This window comes from Candidozyma auris, chromosome 2, assembly GCF_003013715.1.
Source record: "Candidozyma auris chromosome 2, complete sequence".
Classification (NCBI taxonomy): domain Eukaryota; kingdom Fungi; phylum Ascomycota; class Pichiomycetes; order Serinales; family Metschnikowiaceae; genus Candidozyma; species Candidozyma auris.
The window spans coordinates 1,001,814-1,027,759 of NC_072813.1; the positions used below are offsets into that span (position 1 = coordinate 1,001,814).

General features: G+C 46.1%; 14 protein-coding genes across 14 annotated transcripts; 9 read left to right on the forward strand and 5 right to left on the reverse strand. All coding sequences in view use genetic code 12, as the record gives it.

The window, feature by feature from the left end:
* Positions 1–585: 585 nt before the first annotated feature.
* CJI96_0001922 (uncharacterized protein) lies at positions 586–1,101 on the forward strand (the record flags this gene model as incomplete). Its single annotated transcript, XM_029035451.1, has 1 exon — positions 586–1,101. One exon carries the CDS (start codon positions 586–588, stop codon positions 1,099–1,101), a length of 516 nt encoding a protein of 171 aa, XP_028890693.1.
* A 542-nt stretch (positions 1,102–1,643) lies between these two features.
* Positions 1,644–1,913, reverse strand: CJI96_0001923 (uncharacterized protein; the record flags this gene model as incomplete). The annotated part of the gene is made up of 1 exon (XM_029035452.1): positions 1,644–1,913. One exon carries the CDS (start codon positions 1,911–1,913, stop codon positions 1,644–1,646), a length of 270 nt encoding a protein of 89 aa, XP_028890694.1.
* A 1,610-nt stretch (positions 1,914–3,523) lies between these two features.
* Positions 3,524–5,332, forward strand: PCL7 (Pcl7p; the record flags this gene model as incomplete). Its single annotated transcript, XM_029035453.2, has 1 exon — positions 3,524–5,332. The coding sequence occupies one exon, from the start codon at positions 3,524–3,526 to the stop codon at positions 5,330–5,332; it is 1,809 nt and encodes a 602-aa protein (XP_028890695.2).
* Positions 5,333–6,526: 1,194 nt separating this feature from the next.
* CJI96_0001925 (RTA1 domain-containing protein) lies at positions 6,527–8,083 on the forward strand (the record flags this gene model as incomplete). Its single annotated transcript, XM_029035454.2, has 1 exon — positions 6,527–8,083. The coding sequence occupies one exon, from the start codon at positions 6,527–6,529 to the stop codon at positions 8,081–8,083; it is 1,557 nt and encodes a 518-aa protein (XP_028890696.2).
* Positions 8,084–9,751: 1,668 nt separating this feature from the next.
* TFA1 (transcription factor TFIIE subunit TFA1) lies at positions 9,752–10,858 on the forward strand (the record flags this gene model as incomplete). Its single annotated transcript, XM_029035598.2, has 1 exon — positions 9,752–10,858. One exon carries the CDS (start codon positions 9,752–9,754, stop codon positions 10,856–10,858), a length of 1,107 nt encoding a protein of 368 aa, XP_028890840.2.
* A 386-nt stretch (positions 10,859–11,244) lies between these two features.
* CTP1 (Ctp1p) lies at positions 11,245–12,230 on the forward strand (the record flags this gene model as incomplete). The annotated part of the gene is made up of 2 exons (XM_029035597.2): positions 11,245–11,262; positions 11,364–12,230. The coding sequence occupies 2 exons, from the start codon at positions 11,245–11,247 to the stop codon at positions 12,228–12,230; spliced, it is 885 nt and encodes a 294-aa protein (XP_028890839.2).
* A 130-nt stretch (positions 12,231–12,360) lies between these two features.
* Positions 12,361–13,485, reverse strand: CJI96_0001928 (uncharacterized protein; the record flags this gene model as incomplete). The annotated part of the gene is made up of 1 exon (XM_029035596.2): positions 12,361–13,485. One exon carries the CDS (start codon positions 13,483–13,485, stop codon positions 12,361–12,363), a length of 1,125 nt encoding a protein of 374 aa, XP_028890838.1.
* An 837-nt stretch (positions 13,486–14,322) lies between these two features.
* On the reverse strand, positions 14,323–15,183 carry CJI96_0001929 (uncharacterized protein; the record flags this gene model as incomplete). The annotated part of the gene is made up of 1 exon (XM_029035595.1): positions 14,323–15,183. One exon carries the CDS (start codon positions 15,181–15,183, stop codon positions 14,323–14,325), a length of 861 nt encoding a protein of 286 aa, XP_028890837.1.
* A 1,721-nt stretch (positions 15,184–16,904) lies between these two features.
* Positions 16,905–18,143, forward strand: CJI96_0001930 (uncharacterized protein; the record flags this gene model as incomplete). Its single annotated transcript, XM_029035594.2, has 1 exon — positions 16,905–18,143. One exon carries the CDS (start codon positions 16,905–16,907, stop codon positions 18,141–18,143), a length of 1,239 nt encoding a protein of 412 aa, XP_028890836.2.
* Positions 18,144–18,329: 186 nt separating this feature from the next.
* CJI96_0001931 (uncharacterized protein) lies at positions 18,330–20,018 on the forward strand (the record flags this gene model as incomplete). The annotated part of the gene is made up of 1 exon (XM_029035593.1): positions 18,330–20,018. The coding sequence occupies one exon, from the start codon at positions 18,330–18,332 to the stop codon at positions 20,016–20,018; it is 1,689 nt and encodes a 562-aa protein (XP_028890835.1).
* Positions 20,019–20,679: 661 nt separating this feature from the next.
* On the forward strand, positions 20,680–21,680 carry CJI96_0001932 (uncharacterized protein; the record flags this gene model as incomplete). Its single annotated transcript, XM_054702069.1, has 2 exons — positions 20,680–21,624; positions 21,675–21,680. The coding sequence occupies 2 exons, from the start codon at positions 20,680–20,682 to the stop codon at positions 21,678–21,680; spliced, it is 951 nt and encodes a 316-aa protein (XP_054558044.1).
* A 52-nt stretch (positions 21,681–21,732) lies between these two features.
* On the reverse strand, positions 21,733–23,091 carry CJI96_0001933 (uncharacterized protein; the record flags this gene model as incomplete). The annotated part of the gene is made up of 1 exon (XM_029035591.2): positions 21,733–23,091. The coding sequence occupies one exon, from the start codon at positions 23,089–23,091 to the stop codon at positions 21,733–21,735; it is 1,359 nt and encodes a 452-aa protein (XP_028890833.2).
* Positions 23,092–23,285: 194 nt separating this feature from the next.
* On the reverse strand, positions 23,286–24,335 carry CJI96_0001934 (H(+)-transporting V0 sector ATPase subunit d; the record flags this gene model as incomplete). Its single annotated transcript, XM_029035590.2, has 1 exon — positions 23,286–24,335. The coding sequence occupies one exon, from the start codon at positions 24,333–24,335 to the stop codon at positions 23,286–23,288; it is 1,050 nt and encodes a 349-aa protein (XP_028890832.1).
* Positions 24,336–24,682: 347 nt separating this feature from the next.
* On the forward strand, positions 24,683–25,945 carry CJI96_0001935 (Golgi transport complex subunit COG8; the record flags this gene model as incomplete). The annotated part of the gene is made up of 1 exon (XM_029035589.2): positions 24,683–25,945. The coding sequence occupies one exon, from the start codon at positions 24,683–24,685 to the stop codon at positions 25,943–25,945; it is 1,263 nt and encodes a 420-aa protein (XP_028890831.2).
* Position 25,946: the final 1 nt, after the last annotated feature.

Here is a 25,946-nt window from a genome sequence, read left to right on the forward strand (position 1 = left end):
GTTGTGCATACTTGCAGGGTCCATTCCTGCCATTTATGTAAAAGCTCAAAAAACCGATGAGACCCTGAGGCTTTCAACCAAAGAGTATCCGCATCGATCACTTACCAAAAAACAGAAGGAATAGGATTTCCTCGGGCTTAAATAATAGTCTAAACTGCCAAAGGTACCTCAACATTTCGTCAGCCATTCGCTGAGCTATTTGGGCCATTGTTCCATTCATCGCAGCTCTTCATAGAGGCTTTTTTTCGAGGCTTCTGGGTTCAACTAGAACAAATTTTGCTTTCCAACTCCCACTGATATTTTTCTGTCTGGAGTTTTTCGACGATGTCAAGCTCACATGTGCAAAATAACTATACTCGTCGGAATTCTGCCGCTTCTCCGTATTCTATCCCTGCGAGACATAACAATACGCCACACCTCTCGCTGAGCCTTGGGCCCGACCAAGGATATGCCCACGACCACCTTCACAGCCAAATACATGCTCACTCATACAACTCAAAAAGCCCCAGTCGGCACTCCATAGCTGGACCAGCCTACTCTCGAGGGTTGGCGGGGAGACGTATATCTGAAGGTGAGTCTGGGCGGATGAAGCAGAAACTCAACTGTGAAGCCTGCGGGAAGGGCTACAAGCACGTGTCGTCGTTGGCAAAGCACCTTTGGGAACATACGCCCGAGTGGAAGATGACTAAGAAGTTTGTCATGTCGAAACACCAACAAGTGCAATTGCTTGAAGCAGCATCTATTTTGGTTGGTATGAACGAGAATGGCACGGAGGAGGGCCAGCTGGAACCCTCAAGCTTAAGAATGCAAAGGCGGTTGTCTGCACGGGCGTTTCTGCCACAACAGCAGGACTCGCTTCGGTTCAACGACTCGTTTGGCACTTCCAACGGATTTGAAGTTGAGTCTCACACTCATACCCCTCTGGAGCGGTCGTTTTCGTTTTCGGACCACCCACCGCTGGCGGTCGAAATATCCAAGCTATACCCGGGCCATGTAGGTGGCTACATCGACGTCCCTAGCCGTGAGTATATTAAGAAGCGAGAAGAGAAGAAGGAAGACGACTACGACTCAGACGAAGAGATCATTGGAAAGATGGAGTGATAACTTAAAAAGTGATGAAGTCGACGGATAAATAAAAAAGAAGGAAAAAAAATAAGAAAAAAAAATACTATTATATAGAGTGTTTCAGCAGAGCTGAAAATGGAATAGGTAATATAGAAATCACAGAAAGCAGATGTTGCAGCCCTAACAGACGCTTACTATAGGCGCGAACCTGCACACAATCCAGAGTACACAAAAGTCGATGCCTGAGGTTCTCTACTCCAATTTCCACCCCAACAGTGACCCATGTTCTGGCCTGGCAAATCCACATTGCCGCACATCCTCATTGCGAAGACCCGTTTTGGTGATTCATCTGAGGCAGAACCGGCGACAATGATACTGTTGGCAAAGCAAAGCGGACTCACCAAGTCCCCAGTGTATCATGGTACATCCAGTGGACCCACACCAGGGAACTCAGACCACGGGTGTCTCCAAGCGCACGGACAATGAACGTAAGTCGTAATCTTAATCGTAGATTCGTGATGCTATTTACAAGAAATGATGTGGAATGCTATGTAAAGTGTCAGGTGGGCAAGAATGGGTTATTTTTCCGGATCCTCGCCCCGGATGATCTCGCTGTTCAAAGGTTGAACACTCTCGTACTGTTTCTTTAGAGCCATCTGCTCCTGATGCTCTAACTCGTTGGCCGTTTGCTTTTTGGACAAATTCCTCTGGGCGAGCCTCTTGGCGTCCTTGATAGGGCCCTGCCTCTGGTTATACCGGTCGACATCCTGCTCGTACTTGATGTAGTAGAAGGAGCCAATTGCAAAGAGACAGGAGGCGGCGAAGGTCACTTTAGATGCAGTGGACATGGTGATGTCAATTTAAAATGGTGAAAGGGAGATAGGTAGTTGATTGCGGTGGAGGAAGGAAGGAAGCAAGAGGAATGGGTCGATTTGTCAGGCGCGCAGTGCGAAGTGGGACCTCTGAATACTTCGAGCTATGAAAGGAGAGAATTGATCGTAATGCAGTTCTCCATCTTTTGATAGATCCAATGTTACTTTGTCGTTCTCTTTGAAGTAATTACTGAATTTTGCAAAACATGGCCGTTGAAAGTAGAGATTGCAAATGAAGGCTTTTACTGTTGACCATGCAAAATGGGAGCAGGAGTTCTCTTGAGTCCGATTTCAGAGGCTACATTGCACTTGCCTCTGCTTCGCTGCTTAGAGACTTCTTCTAAAAGCACGTCGCTCGGCCCACCCACAGATGAAGGACAAATATGCGTAAGCATCAGGTTTAAGCACTTTTTAGCGACCCCTTGATCAATTTGCTCTGGCTCCCCGATAGGCGGTCGTATGACGTTCAAATATTCAGACTAGAAGCATTTTAACGACAATCACATTCAGGCGGTACTTTGTGAGCTGTCTCCAGAAGGAGCGATGTTTAAAGCGTCAATCATGCTATGGAAGGTTTTTGTAAACCTCGCACACTTTTCGCAGCCACTAACGGTATACTGGATACCAACGGCCACGAGTGATTTCTCGTTAACTCGAGATACAAGTAAGGGACAGGAGGATTGACTTCGTTTCCATTATTTCTTTACTTCTTAAAACCTACTAGAAGGCAAGGAGACCTTCAGACTGATGAAGTCCAACTATAAACCGTTTAAGATCCTCTCTCATGCCCGTGGATGTTTTCGACCCTGTACTTAATATATCATAAACAGAGTCACTCAAAACCTCAGCGGTCATCACTAGTGACCATACACCCTAAAAAGTCAAAGTCAAAATTAGCCAAAGTATCTTACATCGTGTTAGAAGTTCTCAGGGCATAGCAAAGTGTTAACCCTATCAGCTCAGACCCTGCTGGGAAAACATTTCACGGGCCAATTTGACTTCCCCTGGTGCTCACGATGGCTGCGAAATCTACCCTCAAAGATATAATGTGTCGCTCTATTTCCAGAGCAAACCTCTGGGGAAGATACGATATCAGGTCACACATTGCCTATCCTAATTCGTAGATAAGGAACTTTTTTTTTTTTTTTTTTCCTACTTGTTTCTATACCTTTTGAGTTTATATTGTCTCTTCGTATGTCTTTCATTTGGGCGTGGGCATCCGTACACCACGGGATTGGTGATGATAGCGTCAGGTTGATTTCAACGGAACCTAGCCTTCAAAGCCCACAATTCTTCGGCAGTACCCGGAGATACTTGATTGTTCTTGTTGCAGCTTTTTTTTTTTCAGTCACAAGCAACAAAAAGGACTTTTAGCATTTGCAGCTCTCATCTATCCACTCTGTTGGCCAATTCCTTCTTCATTGCTTTAAATTGCCTATAGTGCCATTGTCAAAGGTATGTCAATTCTACTAAATTCATTCCGAATGTTGTCTTGAGTCTTGTACTAATCCCAGTGAATGAGCCGCTTCAATGACCACAGCGCCGAATCTGGCGCTGCTAGCGACCAGGGGCTAAGTTCCTCCTCCATGTTCACCTCGCTGGACCACCAATACAAGTCTGCAGCGCCAGTATCTAACTTGACAAAAAACTTGATGTCTTCGGGGCAAAAGATGTCAAATGCTGCCCCTACTTCAAGGGCAGACCATATCACGAGTCAACATGTTCATTCAGATTCTTCGCATAAGCACATGCCGGCTGGCCTGGTGGCACATTCCCAGAATCTCGATCATCAACAGACATTTCCCTTTCCTTCATCTTCGTCGCTGTTCACATCGAACTTTCCTCAAGAGTCCAGCATTTACGGCCTGAATGGCATCCCCAAACTGAACAATAGCATGAACTACATTCCCTTGGGTCATAATGCACCAACGATAATCTCGTCTTCGTATACCTCTAATCACTCACATACACCTTCTTTCCAGAGTGCTGCGACTCATCTTATGGACAGAAGCGACAGCAACGTCACCTCCAATGCGATATCGGCCCCAGTAATGCAGACCCACCTAGCGCCTAACGTTCAGACGGGTTTTCTTCCTTCGTCTTATAGCAAAGCTCCCATGGGACACGGACTTCCAACGACAAACCTTCTGATGAATTCGGTAAATTCGAGCTTGAGTGTCTTTCATCATCCGCATGATCCCCACAGATCCAGTTTTTCAGCTACTCCTCAACTGTATCAGTCACAATTTGAACACCCCACCTCTCAACAGTTTCTCCACGATCAAATGGCTCAGTCTCTTCCAACAGGTGGTTTTGCGAGTCGCTCCCTTCATCCTTACCTGCAACGATCGTCTTTGGCTAAGGACTCTCCAGGTCGAATTACTTCCAATTTGCAGCCTCCCTCACTGATACCACTGCTAAGTTCTAATCCTCCTAGTGGAAGCACGCTGAACTTCAGTCAAATTCATCATTTTTTCGCTCCAGACCATTATATGACGTATGATGAATACTTGGAGAAGCTCAACAAGAGGGATGCCGAGGCTCCACCAACAGACGATAACGGCTACGACGAACATTTAAACATTGTAAAGTTTCCAGTCAATGATCTTATCACAATGCTTGCTTGCCTTTTAACGAAGATCATAGAGGCTAATGATAAGCTCCACCCTAATCATTTTGATACAACGATTGCAATTAGACAAAAATTGAAGGAAGAAAAGAAAAAGAAAAAGTTAGAGAAGGAGAGATCACGACAACATGCAGTTGACAGTATGACATATTCAGATGACGGTATCAATACCACTGTCGAGCACATCGACGATGACTATGCAAACTCCTCTGGAGACGAGCAAGACAGCGAAGACGAGCTCAAAAATAGATACTTGGCCAACGTGCTTGCATTTCATGGTACAAACATTCCGGGCATTACATTGAACGCATACCTCACCAGAGTGCTCAAATATTGTCCCGTTACAAACGAGGTATTTCTTTCCCTTCTAGTGTATTTTGACCGAATTGCAAAGAAGGCCAATAATTTGAAAAAGTCCCACGGGTCTGACGACAACAGTGGAGAAGCTGAGCAGCTATTTGTCATGGATTCGTACAATATTCACCGGTTGATCATCCTGGGGATAACTGTGAGCTCGAAATTTTTCAGTGACATCTTCTACAAAAATCTCAGATACGCCAAGGTTGGAGGGTTGCCATTGGAAGAACTCAATTACTTGGAATTGCAGTTTCTTCTACTACTCGACTTCAAGCTTATGATCTCAGTTGAAGATCTACAGAATTATGGAGACCTTTTGCTCAAGTTCTGGAAACGTGAGCAATTAGCTGGAGACCTAGTGGACAACGCCAACAAGGCAGAGGCGGAGTCCGCAGCAGCCAATACATGAATTGGCTCACTCAGACACCAACTTCCACTTCTTAAGTATACAAGCGCACCATCATCCTAGTGAAGAAAACCGGGTGGTGTTGCCTAATCGGCAACCTTTTAGCGCCCCCGATGGTTGGGGGTGACGCAAGGACAATATGTATGCAAGAAAAAGCGCAAACTCTAGCAGAAGCGGACATTGCATTTCTTTCTTTTTGAATCAATTAATTTTGACAAAGAATCATGCAAATAGGGCCCATGTGTCGTCGAGTCATTTTGACTCAGCCCCACAGGCAGTTTTCCAGAATGGAAGGCAATATCAATATTCTTTTCTGTCCTCATCGCGGATGATTAAGATTAGTGTTTGACCGGTGCCGAGGTTTTGGCAGCGCCGTATGAGTTAAAAGCCATATGCAACGAACTCCCGGAGATAACGTTCAAGCATCATTGGCTGCGAGGATTTAAGTCAATGTTACAGGCCACTGCGGTTAGAAAAATTTAAAAACACCCCGAGACCACAGAGAGCCGACCTGCACATCACATGCAGGAGGGTACACAGGCACGAAACAACAATAGGATGTTATGCCAGGCTTTGGAATACTCATCGTTGCTCCGGATCATCCTACCGAACCGTTAGCCGGGCACGGGTGTGAGGATAAGCTTGCCTTTCGCCGGATATATTGCACCTCTACGATATTCCGTTGAATATAGCTACCTCTCGTAGTCATGGTTCATTTGTTGCGCCGGTCAGCGCTCCTTGACTAAACGTTATACCACAGTTGCGCGGAACCCGCATTTCTCCGGAAGCGAAACGGCCTCATTATCCGGAAATTCTCGGTTTATCCGAGTCCACCTCGCCACAACGAAAAACCAAATAAAGCAAATTTAAAACGTCAAAAAGCTGATCTTCAGGCCTTGAATCGCTACATGGCTGACTTGCAGACGTGATTTGGCGCTTTTGCTTCATTTTGGAGAGATTGAGCCGATTGCGCTGTTTGCGCACCTCAGTTAAACCGCATCGCTTGGGCGAGACGCAATGGCAACTGTATCACAATCTTGTTATCCGACCATGGGTATATTAACGATGACATATGGAGATTCGCGAGGAAGACGCAAATAAATTCTATTGTCATTCATCCCACTATTTTTTTTCGAAGCCGACTGCTGCCAACTCATTTTTTTTTCCTTTTGCAATTCGCCATCATCTAGTTGAGCCATGGCCACCACGATTCCAACCATCACTTCGCTCACATCGATCGATCCAACACATGCTTCAGCACTCACAGTCGCTCTCACGAGCGCCACCCACGCCATGGGAACCGCCACGGCTGATGGTGATCTTTATGCCTTCAGTAAGTCTGTTGCTGCCGCCAGCAATTCGCTTGCGGTGATCAGCGCTCAAGCTGTTTATGCTACCGCTAGTGGGGAGGCCAAGCTGCTGGCTTCTGAGGTAATTATGTCTGCGGCCACCGAGCTCGCCAAGATCGACTACTTGAACAACATGTACCGTGCTGACCTCAACATGGGCGCCAACGTTTTCTTTTGTGTGGTTTTCGGCGTCTTGATGATATTTCACGTGCTTGTGGGTTCCTTGTACCATTACTGGTACTACTTGTGTATGCTTGGTATTGGTAGTGGTCTCGATTTCGGTGGTTACCTCGCCAGAAGTGTTAGTGCTAATGACGAAACGCTTGTCAATCCGTTCTTAGTTCAGATCATTGTTCTCACAATAGCCCCTGCGTTCATTATGGCCGGTGTGTACTACATGCTTGGCAGACAGTTGGTGTACATTGGCCCAGGTTACTCATGGCTTAAACCTCGTTGGTTCTCATACATATACATTTCTTGTGATGTAATTTCGTTGGTGATCCAGGCTGTTGGCGGTGGTATGGCTGCTGTCGCATTAGATTCGAACAAGGATACTGATTCAGGCACCCACATCATGGTTGCCGGTATTGCTTTCCAGGTTGCCACAATGTCTACGTTCTTCATAATTGGAGGTAACTTCGTCATGCGTGCTTGGTTCAGGGCCCTGCCTGACGTGAAATTTTCCATTAGAAACTTCGTCACTCTTGCACTCAACTTGCCTCGTGCCAAGAAGTTGTACACCCACTTGGAGCCAAACTATAACCCAGCCTTTGCCCATGTCAGATCAAGAAAGCTATTCCCATACATATTCTCTGCAATCTTCGTTGCTACTGCACTCATCTATGTTCGTTGTATCTACAGATTGGTGGAGCTCGCTGAAGGCTGGACGGGTTATGTGATTCGTCACGAAGCCTTTTTGTTCACACTCGACGCCCTTATGGTCTTCTTGACATGCACAGTGTTTGTTCCGTTTCATCCTGGTTTCATATGGGGAAGATACCACCCAACTCTTTCGTTTGGGAAGAAGACCAAAAAGGAGTTGGCTGCCGCTGGTTACGACGAAAGTGGCACCGAACATGACCAAGACCACGACCACGAACACGACAATGAGAAGCTCTACACTGAGTCCAATTCTGCCGGCTCAAACTACCAGAACACTCCTGAGGAGTCCGCCGATGGCATAGAGAATGGCCCAAATATAGCTGAGTCATTTGGGAGAGCAGATCAAGGCGAAGTAGCTCCCCTGGAGAACCCCAATGTGGCAGACGAATTCTACAGAAGCAACGACACGTTTGCTAGCGCCGAGCCATACGAGCAGCAGCTGAAGAGGAATCCCTATGGGCTCCCCTCCGAGAGCAGCCCCGAGTCACTTCGTCAGCAGCAGGATTTCACAGTCACCCGATAATTATAGTGGGAGAATACCAAGCGGCCATGGCGTTGGTGCCAAGCAGCAAACGGTGGTGGCCATTATTAGCAGCAGGTGACACAAAAACCATTCCGCAGTACCCGGAGTGCGTTGTTACCCTCCTAGAGTTAGCAGTAAAAGAGTAGGAGGTTCTCTTTAATCAAAGAGATGATACCAAATGTTCTGCAGCACCTCAATAATCGTTTCTGGAATGTGGCTCATGAAGAATGTACTGCAGATTAAGCAAGGGTATGGGATAGATTGGGCAAAAACTAGGCGGGATCTTCAACCAATAAACGTTTTTGGCGAAGCCTTTTTCAGCTTGGAAGTGGCTTCTGATGGGCAAGTTCGAGGTAAGTCGACCAGATCGAAGAGATGAAAAACATGTTATTGATTTTTCACTGATTTAATGGGTTTCCTTGTCGAGTTTGACCCCCCGTGACTCCCTCGTGACCATTCAGAACAAAAGAGATCTTGGGCTGGAAGGAACAAAACCGGTGCAAAGCGTGGATCCTGGAATGGAGTTTCAGGATCGTCGCCGAAATCATACAAACCAGCGGAATTTTATCCTGTTTGGAATGAAGGACTGCTAAATGAGAGAGCTTGTGGACGACACTATGTGGAAGGCAATGAATGAGGAGAACTTTTGGAGGACACGTGAAGGCCATTTGAGTGCTGTCAGGAAATGGATTTGTGTTAGGTGAATCTCCAGCAGGTTGGGTGGTTCTGTATGCTCTAGAGGTGCTGGTAGTTGATCCTGAGTGAGGAGACGATGCTGGCGAGGAAGGCAAGATCGTCGTCTTTTCCACTTGATCGTGGTTTTTCAAGGTACCATACTGATCAGCCTTGCCTTGCTTACCTGCTCAATTGGCTTTGCAATTGGTATGAGCCTAGTGTGTAGTTCGTGAGATGATATGTGTCTCTGCACTAGATTTTCATGTTCGAGCTTTTAAGCCCCAGATTGTGTTGCGATATTTACGATTAATTTTTCATAGTATTTGGAAGGTCTTATCGCCATATATTATGGACCCTTGAGAGTTTGTCGGGTTTCAAGCTCTCCTACAATCAAAAAAGAGCAATTATCGGTCGAGGTATTGACGAAATACAGACGAATTTGGAAATAAGCCTACAAGGGCTTCTTTCGTGTTTATTTGGAGTGAAGTAGACTAAAAGTGACAGCCATAACCTTTCCATCCTTCTCAGATTGCTTTGTAGTTTTGTAGTATGACGCTACAAAGCATAGAAATTGTACCAATGGAATCAATGACATTGTAAGTGTCAAGTCGCCTAGAAGTGCTAGTGAATACTTGTATTGACTAATTACTCTAGCCACTCTTGTCTTTTTTATAGCATTATCATCGTATCATGATACTTCTCTGATTCTGCGCTTTTCGCAACCAACTGTCAAAGTCGTTGCACAACTGCTAAAGTTTCCATACACTTTTAGAGACCAAAAAAAAAAAAAACAAATATGACAAATAACAAAATCATTTTTGGGACACACCAAAAAACCAATCCCATCCGTTTTATTCCTCATTTTGCCACCCAATAACCCAATATCTCTCCAGCATCTCCCGACTTTCTTCCCATGTCCTGCACCTACCCTTATTACAAAGGCACTTTAGTCTCTCCTACAAACTACCTTTCCATCCACCCTCCTCCTTTTTCATGGACGATATCACCAGGTCGCTCATCAGATTCGTTGTGCGTGCATTCCACTCCCGCCCGTGCATACTTGTCGCCGATGCCGTGCTCCTACACTCGGTACTCTCCGAGGACGACTTGATCTATCTTCTAGGCATCAACAGGAAAGAGCTCAGAGCCTATTGTAACAAGCTTGTGGAGGATAGGCTTCTTCTGACACATGTGCAGAAAGAAGAAAACTACCAGCAGAGACTTGCTAATAGAACATACTACTACATTCATATCACCGAAGCTATCGATGCCATCAAGTGGAAAGTGCACTCGATCGTCACCAGCATCAAGGACGAGATGTCTGCTTATGGTAATCCTCACGGGTACTTGTGCCCTCGGTGTGGGAGGAAAGTTTCACAGCTTGATGCGATTTCATTGTTGAGCGACGACAAATCCTCGTTTATCTGTGATCAGTGCTCTGGTGTGCTTGTAGAAGACGATTCGCTGCTCAAGGCCAGTGTGAAACAGGAAAGGTTGGAGAAGCTCATGATCCAGATTGACCCAATCATTGGGTACCTCAAAAAAATCGACAACTCCAACATCGAAGATAATAACTTTGAGATTGCTCTCACAAGAGCCATCCCAGCGCAGTCAGGTTCAACCGCGTTGTACAATATTTCAGGCCGTGGCACGGGCAAAAACCGTGGCCAGATGTCCCAGTCGCTTCAGAATGCGGCTTCCAAGGCCAACGCCACCTTACATGTCTCGATCACAGCCTCGGACGAGAATTACGAGCGTGAACAACAAGAAAAGGAAGAAAGAAGACAAAAATTGGAACAGAATGCTTTGCCCTCGTGGCATTCGTCTTCTACAGTGGGGCAGAAGGAGTTCAGCAGTGTCAGCGACGAGCCAAAGTCAGAAGGTGTAGTTGTCAAGGAGGAACCTGCCACAGTCAAACAGGAGAACAGCACCGGCGCTGGCTCTCCTGCTTCACCATCTCCACCGGTACCTGACGCAGCAAAGAAAGAACAAGATGCACAGGATGTGCTTGCAGCATACTATGCTCACTTGGCTGAGAGAGAAGCAGAAGAAGACGAAGACGAAGATGATGATGACGAGATTGATTTTGAGGACGTTTGAGTTTCGATAAAAGAGTAGAGAGAATCATCTTAAAGTTACAATGAGGTGCCCACATTACATCAACAGTATAATCTACACTTCAGAACTATTGATCTCGGTGACCTACTTAACTTGGAAATTCAGCATACTACCATCAGCAGATATGCGTTTTAAGCATCACAGACAGAAAATGCAGCGGAATTCATTAGAATTAAACTTCACAGATATATTCACCATGGCCTTGGTATGAGTAATACTAGGCGTTCCGCATCCACAAGACAGATTGTGCACGCCGCACTATTCGCATTCACAAGACCCCAGACAATTTTTTCTTCAGACTCGCTCACCTTTCCTTAGAACTGTGTCCGAAAAAGCTCCCCGATACCGGCTTTCATTAAAATCCCATCATGGCATCAGACAAGAAGGTATGAAAGTTCTATTATGAAGTCTCGAGAAAGGTTTCCCAAAATTGATCCTTCTCTGTGACTTATTCTGATTATGCACACCATTCGACTAACTTTTTCAGCAGGTTGACCCATTCAAGTCTTTCATAGCTGGCGGCACCGCCGGTGCTGTTGAAGGTGTGATCACTTATCCTTTTGAATTCGCCAAAACAAGACTACAACTTGTAAGCAAGTCTTCCACGGCGTCCAGAAACCCATTGGTTTTGATTGCAAATGTCGCTAAAACCCAGGGAGTAGGAGCCTTGTACATTGGGTGTCCAGCTTTCATTGTGGGTAACACAGCTAAAGCCTCCGTTCGTTTCCTTGGTTTCGATTCCATCAAGGCGCTCTTGGCTGACAAAAATGGTAAGCTTTCGGGCCCTCGTGGTGTTCTTGCAGGTTTGGGTGCTGGATTGTTAGAGTCTGTTGTAGCGGTGACGCCGTTTGAGGCGATTAAAACCGCCTTGATTGACGATAAGCAAACTGCCAAGCCCAAATACCAGAATGGATTGCTTTCTGGAACTGTCAAGTTGGTCAGAGACTTGGGCTTCAAGGGTATGTACGCCGGTGTCGTTCCTGTTTCCTTAAGACAAGGTGCCAACTCTGCCGTTCGTTTAGGCTCGTACAATGCCATCAAAACCATGGTTCAGCAAGCAACAAACACCAAAGCCAATGAACCCTTATCATCGGCGGCTACTTTTGCTGTGGGTGCCATTGCTGGAACAGTCACAGTTTACACCACTATGCCTATTGACACAGTCAAGACAAGAATGCAGTCTTTGGATGCTCAAAAGCTCTACACGTCCACGTTGAACTGCTTCGTAAAAATCTTCAAAGACGAAGGGTTGCTTACTTTCTGGAAAGGAGCCACGCCGAGATTGGGACGCTTGATGTTGAGTGGAGGCATTGTTTTCACTATCTACGAGAAGATGTTGGTTCTTTTGAACTAGGGGGCCAGAGGAGGAAGTATCACCATGTATATTTATAATAGACTGCAATAGCGCAGCGATGCATTGATTTTACGTAGACGACGTCGAATAAAATAAAATGAACGGAAGTGACAGAAAGAACGAGACCAGCTCAGCTCTCGGCAGTCAAACGAGCCTCGTATGCCTCGTCAGTGGGGCCAACTTGCTCAGTAGTGGAGTTGACTTCCGTCTGCGCTTGAGGAGCCAAGATGCGTTTTTCCTTCTGCTTCACCTTGTAGTAGTCAACCAGGGCTTTGAGCATGATAAATATGCCAAAAGCAATGAGCCCATATGCAAAGTAAGGGGTCTTTGTGTTCTCCAACACAGGGAAATCGTTCTTGTTGAAAAGGGACAGATGGTACTCGTCAATCTTGCTGCCAGCTTTGATGGACAGTGACTTGGTGACATCAATCATGTTGGGATCCTCCGGCTCGTATCTGACAGGAATCTTGTCGGCCCTGCCAAAGTTCGAAGGGAGTTTATCATAGCCGAACATGAGAATCATTATTCCCAAGCCCGCTCGTGTGCCCTGTTTGGCAGCATGCGATGTATGAAGAAGGTAGCATAGTATAAAGCCCACAAGCTGGAAGGCAACGGTAACTAGCGCATTCCACACGAAGTTGGCCAAGTTACCCACAGGTAGGCCCTGGACAAACACCTCGTTATCGTACATCGGGCTGATCATGGTGGTTTCCCAATACTCTGGCGTGCTATCTGCGGCGGCCTCATCGTAGCTGGGAGGATTCTGTTCTTGGGTGTTGATCTCCGCCTGCGTATCCGGCTTCGCCATAAGGTTTCTGAACACCCCATCTGTTCCCTGTCCGACAAAACGACCGGGAACATTTGCCTGAAGCCGGCCTGTGGTGATGCCGTTGTTGAGCCGCTGGTATGTTTGCTTCACGGGGAATAGGTAGTGTATCACGTTCAAGAGCCGCTGTGACGGCGACAACCTCCCAGGCGCCGGCAGTCTCTGCTCCTCCAAGCTCCCTGGAGACATACTTTGCACATTTTCATCATTGCCAATGTTGCCATCTCTGAGATTAGCAGACGACCCTTCAGCGGCAGATTGCACGAAGAGCGTTTCGGAAGGCTGCTCGGCGTCCTCGTACTCCCTTACAAGAGAGGATTCAGAAGATGAGGCCGTCTCAGTGGGCAACGAGGGTTTTGGCAACGGCGCCACGTCTGTTTCGGAGTCCGAGAGCGTCTGGTCGAGCTCCTTGTATTTTCCCGAGGACATGGAATGGAAAGATTGTGATGGAAAGAAACAAGAAGGAAGGCGAGGGAGATAAATGTTGATAATGCGCACTCGTGTGCTCTCAGGCGCAGTCCATCAAAGAAGCAGAGGAGGCCAGCGAGCTATATTTATCAACATGGGCTATGATTTTGAGGTGGGGAGAATTCGAGGTTGCTGACAAAAAGGAGGCCTTAAGAGCCCCCAAGATTTGCTGTTTGATCGTTGTTTGTTGACGTTGGTGAGTATGTGTAGGTGTGCTGTACTGTTTTGGCTAGAGATGAAGTGATAGGGGAGAAAGGGAGTGAGGGAAAAACAGAGAAGGGGAACATGACAAGAGCAGAGAGCGAGTTGTTGAGTTCCATGAGATTTGAATTGACTACGTATTTCTTTCTTCTTCTTTCTTTTTTGTTATAAGAAAAAATCATGGGTTTCTAGGCTGAATATGGTTGGGCGGTTCGGATTTTGCAACCGTTTGTAAGCGCACTGTTCTAAAAGCAATGCGAATCAAAGATAATTCCGAAAATACGACAAGTGGGTTCCATCTGTGAAGTGGCGCTACAGGGGGTCACTAGTACTGACTACCAAGTATACTACCTTGAAGCTCAAAAAAAAAAAAAAAAAAATGCTGATCGAAGTTAAGTGAAAATGATATGCTTTAAGGTCTATCGTACGACTGTGGAGAGCCTTTTCTTTTGCCATGGCTCCTTCTCCTCCTCACAAGTTCTTCTGACAGTGTCTAGGCATTTTTCAATCCCAGAAGTAGACCTGCGTAATCCGCAAATTTCAGCATCTGTTGTGTTTTCTTCATATCAGATGAATTATCCGTAGGCTTCTGTAAGTCTACCGGAAACGCTTCCGGATTTCAGCCAAGGGCTTTCTCTGCTTGAAAAATGACCCAATGAGAAAATACTGTAACCAGAGCGGAAACCACCGCAGCATAAACTTGAGCAAGCCGGCTCTGTGGCCCTCGTAGATGTTGAACCCTCTGTATCCCTTGAGAACCTTGTTCAATACACGCTCAGCGTACTTGAACGGTTGTGTTCCGGTTTTGGTCATGCCCGCAGACGCACGAATGCTTTCTTCAAGGCCTGGAATATGGTAAGGCAATTCAGCCACTCTCTGAGAGATCTCGCCCATCTTAGGCTGTGCAATGGGTGTATCTATGCCACCAGTGATTATAGAGTACACACGCACACCGTAAGGCTCAAGCTCGGGCCGGATTCCTTTGGCGTAGGCGTCAATGGCTGCCTTGGTGCTACAGTACAAGGAAGTCCACGAAAGAGGCACAATGGCAGCTACCGAGGCTGTGAAAACGATGGTACCTTTAGCCTGAATCACTAAGGGGGAGAAGTACTTTGTCATCAAAATGTGACCCGTCACATTGACTGCAAAAATGTCAAGCATTTCTTGGTCCTCGAACTCAAACCCAGGGCCACCGTTGGCAATGCCTGCGTTGTTGTACAAAAGGTCCAATTGGTCGCTGCCTGAGTGGTCCTTGAAGAACTCTACAGCTTTTTGCACAGACTCGACTTTGCTGATATCCAAGGGAAAAGGAACCACTCCATGCTGCTTCAATGGTTCCATCGCCTTGAGCGTGTGCTCGGGAGCTCCCCCATACACTTTAAAGCCTCTTTTGGCCAAGATGAGGGCCAAGTTGTAGCCAATGCCTGATGAGGCGCCTGAGACAACTGCGTAGGGCATGATTGAGTATAGTGGAGCTCAAAAAATAGCGGCAGATGCGGTGGTTAAATAGTCTCCATGTTGTCACATGCGGTAGAGTTTTTTGAGGGGACAGAAGTTCGATGATTCGGTATACAAAATCTGGAGATAATCACACGTGATGTAGGTGACATGGTGATTGTTGCAAAATTGATGCCAGACAATACCTACATCATTTCAATTTTTCCGGAATTCATGAGGGGTCAGATGCTCTGGAATTTTTATTTGTGGTTGGGGAGGAGGGGTCAACTCCAGAGACCTTAATTAAGGATATGTGAGAGGAGGATGCTTGGTGCTTGTATCCGTTATCTCCGGGTCGGAGAAGCCCAGGGTATTTCCAGCAAGTCTCCATGCTAAGGTTTAGTCCAAGTGGAGAGGCTTCAGCGCCTGTGATTGAAAGGCAAAAAAAAAAGGAGTGGATGAATCGATTATAAGATGGACCTCAAAGTGGAGTAAAGTGATAAGTTGCTGCTCAACAAAGATGGGAAAGCATTTGGAGTGCCCTCAGTCAGCAGAAAACAGCAGAAAATCGTCAAAAGCTGGCTTCTTCGAATAGAAGTGTAAGCGATACTCCTGATGAGATTTCCTGTCGAATTGAGCCATGAAGGAGAACATGGGATTGGCCCCGAAGCTGGCATAATTGGACACATGAACACATCATTATAAGTAGCCCAGCGACTTCGGCTGCAGAGTCCGCAATCAAGCTACTCGCCGATTCGGTAAGTCAGAAATTGGGAGCTTTGATGCAGCCAGCGACATTTAGCTCATCATTGCCCAATTTTTTTTTTTTTTCTTTTTTTTTTGAATATATCACCAGAAAATTGGTTGGCATTTTAAAAAGTCTGCCAGACTAGCGTATTCCTTATAAGAATAAAACCATCGAGAAGTTGTGGTGAAATTCTATGGCGCACACATCGACCGAATACGGCTTCATTGTTTCAAGACCAGCCTATCAACTACAGCAGCATCTCAGGATGTGTTTCAGTGATTCTCAATGATTTGGCGGCATCAGCCAGTTAAAGACTGCCCTTCCAGAGTTTCTAGCGTGGCCATCCTAACAAACTCAGCAAATAAGCTCAATTCTTCTCTCCGTTTTGGCTTCACTCAGCTAAATATACCTCTGACCTTCAAACGCCGTTCTCGTGTTATTTTGGCGCCGCATACTAGTCACATTTAGCACCGTCAAGGCGAAGACGAACCCTCATGACAAGAAAAAAAAAAAAAAAAAGATAGCACAATTCACCAAAAGGTCACAAGCCCATATTATATATCTCGAGACCGTTTGCTTTGTTTGATGTTTCCCATTTTCCGTTTGACAGACCTTCACTATGACAACCCGTGGCCGTTTCACCGAGCTGCATGAAATTTTGCGCCCAAAAAGTGTCACCTCCAACGCATTCCCAGAACAATCCAGGCTCTACTTTCAGTTCCATCCCACTCCCTTGACGTTTTATTTATCCCTTGCTGCGCACCATAATAGTCTCACTTTTTGCCATCTACAAATCAATTGTTTGTGTTGTTCTCCCCATGTGGTTCTGAACATCCTCGCTTATTGTCTAAGCCTGATGCGCTTGCATTAATTTATCTGTTAGAGGTCCCACGCACCCCTACCATGTGCACTCCGCGGGCTGCCCATGTGGGTGCAAAAAAATTCCCTTTATAAAGAGGCTCCTCTCGCTGCCAAACATCAACAAAAAGGTATCATGAAACTTCTCTTGCTACCGGCAGTGCTTGCCTTAAACATCCTCATCTCAACAACAGACTCGTGGGTTTCAAAATCCCCCAGGTACTTGGAGTGGGCGCTTAGAGAAAGAGGCCACTCAGTGAAGGTGGTGGCCTCTCTCAACCCGAACACGGAGGTGCCCCCTGTCGAACATGAATTGCACAGGGATACGTTGGAAGATTTTGGTGATGGAGCGGCTGCGGGCGGCGACTTCAACCACCTTTTGCCTGCTCACCAGACGTACCTCAAGAATGTACGCAGGGTCAATGTGGCCAGAGGAGCCAAAAACACCATATTGAAGAGAGATCTTGATGCGCTTGAAAGAGAATTTTCACTGCAAGCGGTTCAAAACGAACTTTATGGCCAGGACCCGCTCAATCGTAATTTCTGGTATGTCGACGGCACCCCGCTAGAGGCGCTTTCGTTGGCGTTTGACGAGATCTTGCCCACCCACGCTCCAGACTTTGCTCCAGACTTGGTGATAGTCGGCCCCAACGAAGGGCTTCACTTGACGCCACCAAACTCAGATGACGATGTCGTGGTTGAGGACCTTGACAATATGGATGACAAAGCCCATGCGTTGGCATTGCTTGCGCAGCTCCACAAGGTGCCGGTGATCACTGTCTCTAGTGAGGACCACGACCGGGTATACTACAACGACGATAGGTATTTCAACGTGGAGGTGGCGCAGTACAAGGATGCCTTCAAGGCCAACCCCATAGCCAAAAATGTGCAGTTCGTCAACGACAGAATTGTGCACCTTATAGAGAAGGTGGTTGGCAGCTCCTTGGACGCCTCGCTTCTGCTCAACATCAACTTTCCCTCCATGAATCACAAATACTCTAATTGCTTTGCCACAAGCCACCATGGTCCCAAATTTGCCCAGGTCACGGCAGCCAAGCCCAAATTCCGCATGGGCAAAATTGTCAGTGTACCTCGAGCAGACCTCCGAAAAAGAGCTCAAGACAGCGAAACCAGAGTGTACTTCAAGCTTTCCGAGGATCTGGACAGTATGGAGCCCCTTCTGGAAATAGAGTTGAGGCGAATGCTGGCCATTGTCTCGAAACCTGGACATGAATTCGAAAAAAACGATCTACATAGTTACTACAGCAACAAGCATGAGCTTTCAGCGCTCCAGCGGTGTCAAATTGCCGTTAGCGTGAACCATGTCACCAAGGGCAACAACTTGGGCACCGATGTCTTTCGCGTCCCCCACTAGAACTTTAATAGATAATCATAGAGTATAATGAAGCAGCAGCAGTAACAAGTAGTACTGATGGCGGCAGTAGTAGTTTGCAGCCGCTGGTACAGGCCGGCCTGATCCACAAATTCCACGTGACTCACGATAAGGCCCACACTTTCTCCAACACCACTCTTCTTCATTCAAATCAACGCTTTTCTCCGAATGCCTACCTTGATTCCATCGGTATCCATAGGCTCCGAGTCGTACTCACGACTACCCCCGTCAGAACAGCGCAAGGCCCACAAGTTGGGCACCCTCTCGTGTGTCTCACTCATCACGAACAAGATGATTGGCACAGGCCTCTTCAGCACCCCTTCGATTATCTTCAAGTACTGTGACGGCAATGTGCCCTTGTACCTCAGCTTGTGGGTTTTGGGTGCGTTGATTATCTTTAGTGGGCTTTTGGTGTACTTGGAGTTTGCGCTAAATCTCCCGCTTCAAAATGGTGGAGAGAAAAACTACTTGCTTCGAGTTTTCAAGCAGCCCAAGGGGCTTGCGGGATGCGTGTACGCGTTCCAGATGGTGTTTTTGGGCTTCAGCTCTGGCAATTCCTTTGCGTTTGGCAAGTACATCTGGTATGCGATCACTGGAGACAAGGTGGGGGAGGACGACTGGACGTCCAAGACCATTGGTGTGTTGTGCATCACCGTTTGCATTTGGCTTCATATTCAGTATCCAAATCAGGCAACGTCGCTTTTTAACTTCTTAGGCATGTTCAAAATTGTCATTTTAGTACTTATTGTTGCCATTGGCTCCTTGGTCGCTGTGGATGTTATCCAGGTGCCCGAGTCGCCGAATAACGTTGATCTTGTTCATACTGGAGTCTCTAGCAATTTTTATTCGGTGTCAGTGGCGCTTTTGGAGATCGTCTATTCTTTTAAAGGGTGGGAGAACGCAAATTATGTCCTCTCAGAGATTGCTGACCCGTACCATGTCCTTACCATTGCAGCTCCCATGGCTGTACTCTTGGTGACACTTTTATACTTCTTGGTCATTGTCAGCTATCTCATTGTGATTCCTAAAGACGAATTGCTCAATAGCGGCGTTCTTGTTGCTGGGATTTTCTTCAATAAAATCTTCGGTGAGTCTATAACGTCGAAGATGTTGCCGCTCATGATAGCCATGCTGACCTTGGGAAACGTGATGGTGGTTTCTTTTGCCCACTCAATCGTCAACCAGGAGCTCGCACGCAACAACTATCTTCCGTTCTCTAACGTGTTTCAGAATTTGAACTACTCTTTGATATTGCACTGGTTCGTGACGGTCGTGATTCTCGTGGGCCCGCCAAGTGCCGACGTCTATGAGTTTGTTGTCAACTTGTACATATACCCGGGCACGTGGATCAATGTTGCAATTACCGCAGGCATCGTATATCTTAAGCTCAACGCACAGAAGGAAAACTGGGGAAAAATGAAGTATGTTGAGGATTTAGAAGTCATCGACGACGACGAAACCATTCCTGAATCAACACCAACGCCTGCCGAAACTCCAGACTTAGAAGGCAACTCAGTGCTATCCTATGTTCCTGACGGACAAGATTTCGACTCACGTTTCACCGAGTTCAACCTGTTAATTCTGGACGGTCACTCCCATTTTACTACCAATCACAAGACATTTTCTGCATCTTGGGCTTGTGTGATCTTATTCCTCGTGACCAACATCTTTCTAGCAATATTGCCTTTCTTCCCTCCTCCTGAAGGAACTGTTGATAGTACCATTCCATACTGGTGCTTCCCTGTGGTGGGCACTGGATGTCTTGTCATAGGAGCCATTTTTTACTATGCACGGCAATTCTACTACGAAGAGAAAGGGTGGCAACCCCCAGCCTACGAAGACGATTATCAAAACTGAGTGGTCTTGTATTACTAGCATAATTTTGTTCTCTGCACCTCGAAAACAGGCACAACTTCAATGAAATGTTTAGGACTTCAATGTCGTGTTTGATCGAGCGCCGTGAAAGGGATTTGTATTATATTTGCTATCAACTGCAACTGGTTTAATTATAAGCAAAGAAAGGAGTTCCTTACGTACTGCTCACTGTTCAGTGATGAAGGCTGTATTATAGATTTGCCTTGGCTCTTTACAACAGCATACAATAACGATTTTGGTATCTTGATGTTCCCTGATAAATCATGCATGCAACAGAGTTATACGAATACAAACGTCATAACGGACTTTCTAATCATGATTCCAGAATAGCGTAGTAATATGACTCAGAGGAATGCCGTGACTTCCCATTATCAGCCGAGGCTAATTCACACAAAACGAAAGTTAAGTCCTTTGCTCAATGCTGTTTCGAACTCTCTTTTTAAGATAGCGAGTCCTTTCTTTTTCTTTTCTTTTTTTTTCTTTTAAATTTTACTATAGGTAAAGCTTGTCCTATCTACTTTTCTGCCTTTCACATTTCGCAGCCATCCTCACTCTTAAAAGCTCGCGCCTTTATGAGCACTCTTGTGCGAAGTGTGGAGATCATACCTCGGTCTTGTGTTACTAGTTTGATCCTACCTTCAAAATGTCCACCACAACCATGGAATCTTTGCTGGAGTCGTCTGCTCCACAGTCTGTGATTGTTAATGACTACAAGTTGGCGGTGAAGTTTTTCATGAACAAGGACTTCGACAAATCGTATCTGCTTATTCTGAAGTTGCACAGTGTCGCGTATAAGAACTTCAAGTCGGGCTCAATTGATGAAGACATCTTTGTCAAGATTGTCACGTTGTACTTGACTGAGCTCGGGCTTTTGTTGAACTCGAAAGACGCAAGCTCATCGTTTCTGTTATCTCGCAAGGAGAAGAAGGAGTTGATAGACAAGCTCAGGAGGTCGACTTACCTCGACGCTTTCTATGAAATCTACGGCAGCATTGCACGGGTGCCTTCAGAATTGCTCTACCAGGTGTGTCTTGTCAACTACTCCTGCCAGAATGACATCAAGGGCGACGACGAGCGGTTCTTGGTGAAGCAGTTCGACACTCTATATTCTTTGCTTGATTTTCGAGGCAGAGCCTCTGATAAGTACATGAAACGGCTCGTGGACATGTATGTTTTCAACGTGTTACCTGACAGCGATGACTTTATTAAGGCAAGGTCGCTTGTGGAGTCTAACCCTTTGATCGACACAGAGGAAGGAAGGAAAAGACTTAAGGAATTGCAGGAGGTCAAGAAACAGGAAAAGAAACTTAAGGATAAGCAGATCAAGGAGCGGGAGGCCAAAGAAGCCCAGCGAGCGGCTGATGAAGAGGCCAAGAGGAAGGCTGAGCAGGAAAGTGCCAACTTGAAATACAAGTCGTTGAAGCAAATTAGAAGAGAGCACGAAAACAGTGCTGAGCTCGAGAGATTAGAAAGAAACCAACCCTCACGTCAGAATGAGAGGAACAGCATCGCATATATCCGCCAGAGAATCGAGTATCTATTGCGCTTGACAAGGACGTTTTGCGAGAAGAACTACCCCGTGCTAGTGGTGATCTTCATCGCTAGTCTAATTGCCCAGCGCTTTATTCGTACAAGGAGAATTAACGTGCTCGAAAAATTGCAGGACACGTTCAGAATGGCATTCAAGATTACATATCTATAAGAAGATCGGTATTTCCACCGGCCCGTTTACCGATACGTTGGGATTATCGTCGTCGTCATCTCCTCTACCGGTCGGCTCTTGTTGCCTTTGTCTTTTTGAAGGGGGTTCATGAGTCGTTGTTTTTGGAATCTTGAACGATGCATATGATAAAGTGCCGCTAGGGCCTCCTTGTGGCTCCACTTCTCTGGCCTCGGGAGCTACGGAATGCACTGGCCTAACAGGCTCCCGAAGGTCAGCTTTTGTATATTGATCATAGTCTTCAATGTAATGATAATGATTGTCATCAAAAACCGCATTGATGTCGATTGCGTTTGGCTGTTCAAACTCGTCGCCTACCAAGGCCTTTTCAATGATATTGAAAGTGATAAGGGAACCAGGGTAATTTGGGACGCCAGCGTGCTTGCAGAGTAGTTGTAAGGATAGTATACCAGATACATCCTTCATGATTTTGCATTTTGACGAGAGCTTGACTCCTTTCAATATTTTGCTGAACGGTGCAAACGAGAAACACGAGAGCACGGAACCCTCTGAGGGCTCCATCTTGCCGTTCTCTTGCCTATAAATCTCAAGTTTTTCCATCATCGTCTTTGCACTGGGGAATAAAAGCTTCAGGTACCCCATAGCACCGCTAGAGATGAAGTTGAGCTGATTGGCCGTGCTCTTATTTCCTGGATTTCGCTTATTATTAGACACGTAGATATAGAGACTCTCCGTATTGATGTGCTGAAGGTCCTGTAGGAGTACCGTTAGAAGATCACTCTTCACTATCAGTTCAAACTCGACTCTATCATGTCTCACCAACAATTCAAACCCAGACACTTCGCTCGTGTCATACGGATACTCCATATCCAAGTAAAATGTGGCAAACTCTATCTTCTCGCTCATGAGTCTGTCTTCAAACTCCACTATCAACGGATACCCTTCGCCAGCATATTTCATGTAACAAACAACACTCTCTGGCCCAGAAGGCGCTGAACCCTTGAGTTTTGGCGCTAAGGTAGCCGCTGCCGCCGTAAAGGAGTCTGCCACTAACAGGATATCTACACCCAAGCGCATCTCTTTGGGTGCCTCCAGATCAGGCAAACCGGACTCCAACGAGTACGACGAGAAGAGACTCAGGTCAATTGTCAAGTGGATGTTCGTAATATGATTATACTCTGTGAATACAACGATCCCACTGTCTGAGATCACCATGAGCGCATGAGTGTTGATGGAGGTGACAGTGTTTAGTAGGTCAGCAATGTGAGCAACGTGAGAAGTCGAGGCGGCAAACTTAAGAGTCGATTCTGGTCCCTGTGAGTATGAGGAAGCATGATCTGGTTCTGGCGAAGACGGTAGAAAGAGTTGGGACATGTAGGAATGTGTTGGAGTTGATGCTTCACCATATCTACTGAAGATGCGCGCTAACAATTTTATTGATATGGAACATCCCTCTAGGAAGCCGTTGAGCTCTCTAGGAAGCCGTTGGGCTCTGGACTTGAGGGTGGAATGAAATAAATGGTGTTGAGGTTAGATTAGTCAAGAGGACTTTTCGAGTCTGGGCAGGCTCAGTAAACTGCGATGTAGTTGTCGATTCTGTTCTTCTGGTTCTGGGCGATGCACTCGGCTATCCAGGTGATGTTACGCACCTCCTGCTCTTTGGAACGCAACCACGCCCACACGCTCGACAAGGTGAACTGCTGAGTGAAGGCGTTTTTGTTGTATTGCATCTCTAAGTAGTAGAACCAGTCTTCGATGTTCTTTTGCCCGCCGCTCTGTGCATCGCTAAACAATTCCTTGTACTCTCCTATCTGCTCCACAATGCTCTTCACCTGCTCTACATCTTCTGCTGTGGAGAGCTGGTTGTGGTATGTAGGGTACAACTTGCCGTATGAGGGGAACAACGAGAGTTTATCCTCAGGGGTCAAGTCTGGGTTGTTGAGAGAGTTTAATGCGATGTTGATCACTCTCTTGTCGGCTTCAAAGTTCAACAACCGGGTCATGATCTCCTTATCTGGGCCCGAGAGCTCGCGATCAACAAACTCCACAAACGCCTCGATATAGTTTCTGTACAATCTGTTTCTGATGATTTCAATATTCAAGTCGTCCAAGTCATCGATAGTCAAGCAGTCCTTGAAGAAGGGCGCCAATGGCGTGTCAATCAACACTGTATCGTAGAGAGACTCAATGTCAGTGGCAATCGACAACGTGGGCAACGTCTCAAACCACCCCAAAGGGTGACACTTGGGCAAGATCTCCGAGCAGTCTCTATCGTGGAGAGTACCTGTGATCATCAAAGAAACATTGTCAATCATGTATCCGTAGCAGATAAAATCCAAGAACTTGGTCAAGGTGCCTGAGCTCTGGCTACGCAAATACTGGAACTGCTGGTACATTTTGCCTGAAAGCTTCTCCTGCATCACTGAAGTCGAGAGAGGACCACCGTAGTTGGCCAAAAAGTTGCCATAGTCTGTGGCAGATAGCTGTAACTTCAAGTCTTGAAGAGAGTCACACTGGGTCAAGTTGGCATACTGGGACAGAGTCAAGAGACCGTTTCTGTAGCCCCGCACTACGCCTTCAACAAAGCCGTAGTTGATGTTGAAAAAAAGGCCCTCCATTGGATAAGTGATGGACAAGCTTTGGGTCTTGAGAGTTCAGTCTGGCAATCGTGTATGGTGAGTTGGGTACTGGTAATAGTACCTATCTGCAGGTCGTCTTGTTCGTTATTAGTAGCCCTTTGTCAATTGCTCCCAAAAGCATATATGATAGAGAATTTCGTTAGTACATCGATTATTTAGGAGCTAAACAAAGCAAAAAAGCAATTATTTTCTTTCCATTTGATCATGTATGTCAATACTAATGGCCATACTTGATCCCCTACTTAAGAAGATTTATACCTACAAGCGCGCAGTGAACATACTTACTACATAGTTAATACACCTTCTACGGCCAAATTGAACAATTAATGTCGAACATTCTTCTCGACACCCTCAAAGAGGGCCTAGATCCAAATCTAGCAGCCTTGCTTAACAGTGATGAGAAATTGAAAAACGAAACCCAACACTACCTTGAGGAATTGCTAGTGAACGCTGAGCTTCTTTCAACTGAGATGTTCACCACATCTACTGGACCCAGCACTGACACAAATACAAAAAATTTGGTAGAAGAGATCGCAGAGTTGGATCACCAGCTGCGACAGATCGAGCTTCAGTTAGCGTCCATTGCAAATGAGCACAGAGACTTGATTATCGGCGTCAGTAAGGACGTGAGACATGTCAACAAGACAATTGCGGAAGATCTTCCGAAAGAGATCAAGGCAATGAAAATGGGCTTTGCTGGTAAGAGCTTCCTAGACACAAAGGTTGCTAAGAAAGTGAGCCGTGCTATCGCGGCTAACAACTCCATTTTGCTGAACATGGACTCTATACTTGACATCTACGAGCTTCCTACCCTTTGTGGCCTTTGCATAATGCAGGGTAACTACCAAGAGGCTCTTGAGATTTCCACACTGGTGAAGATGCTCACAGTGAAGTTTCCAAACTCCCTTACTTTCAAAAAGCTCCAAGATCAGATCGACAACGAGCTCAAAGTGATGGTTCGTGGTCTTATCAAGCTCCTCAACACGAACTTGAAGCAGTCCAACATCCTAAAGATCTTTCAAATTTTAAACAGGCCAAATCTCGTTCCAAATGAGGAGTCCTTGAACGGGGATGACCAGAATATCTCTGGAAACAAGACCCTTAAACTCATCTATTTGAACTCACGGTTCAAGTTCATCATGAACGAAGTGGCTAGTCTAAAACCGCTTTTGAAGCTTAAAAAGCTAACGTACTTGAAGCGGCTTATCGAAATATACCGTGAGCATCTCTACAACTCGCTTTCGATCTACCACGCTATTTTTTTGTCATCTGGTCTCCATGTCGACGCTGACGACGACAAAGTGTTGTTACACATGTACATAAAAAAGTTGGTGTACTATATGATCGAAGAATTAAGATCACATCTTCCAGCTGTGGGGGAAGGTGACCGCGATGCCGATGAAATTGAAAAGGCTGGAATGCGTGATGGCGTTATATTACAAGTTATCTACCTTTGCAGGTCATTGTCGAAGTACGGTCTTGATTTCGAAAGTTTCATTACTTGGGAATTATGCATGAAAGAGCCAGTTCTCATCCAGAAAGCAGACTGGACGAGAAATCTAATGAAGTGGAAGAAGTTTAAGTCATGAC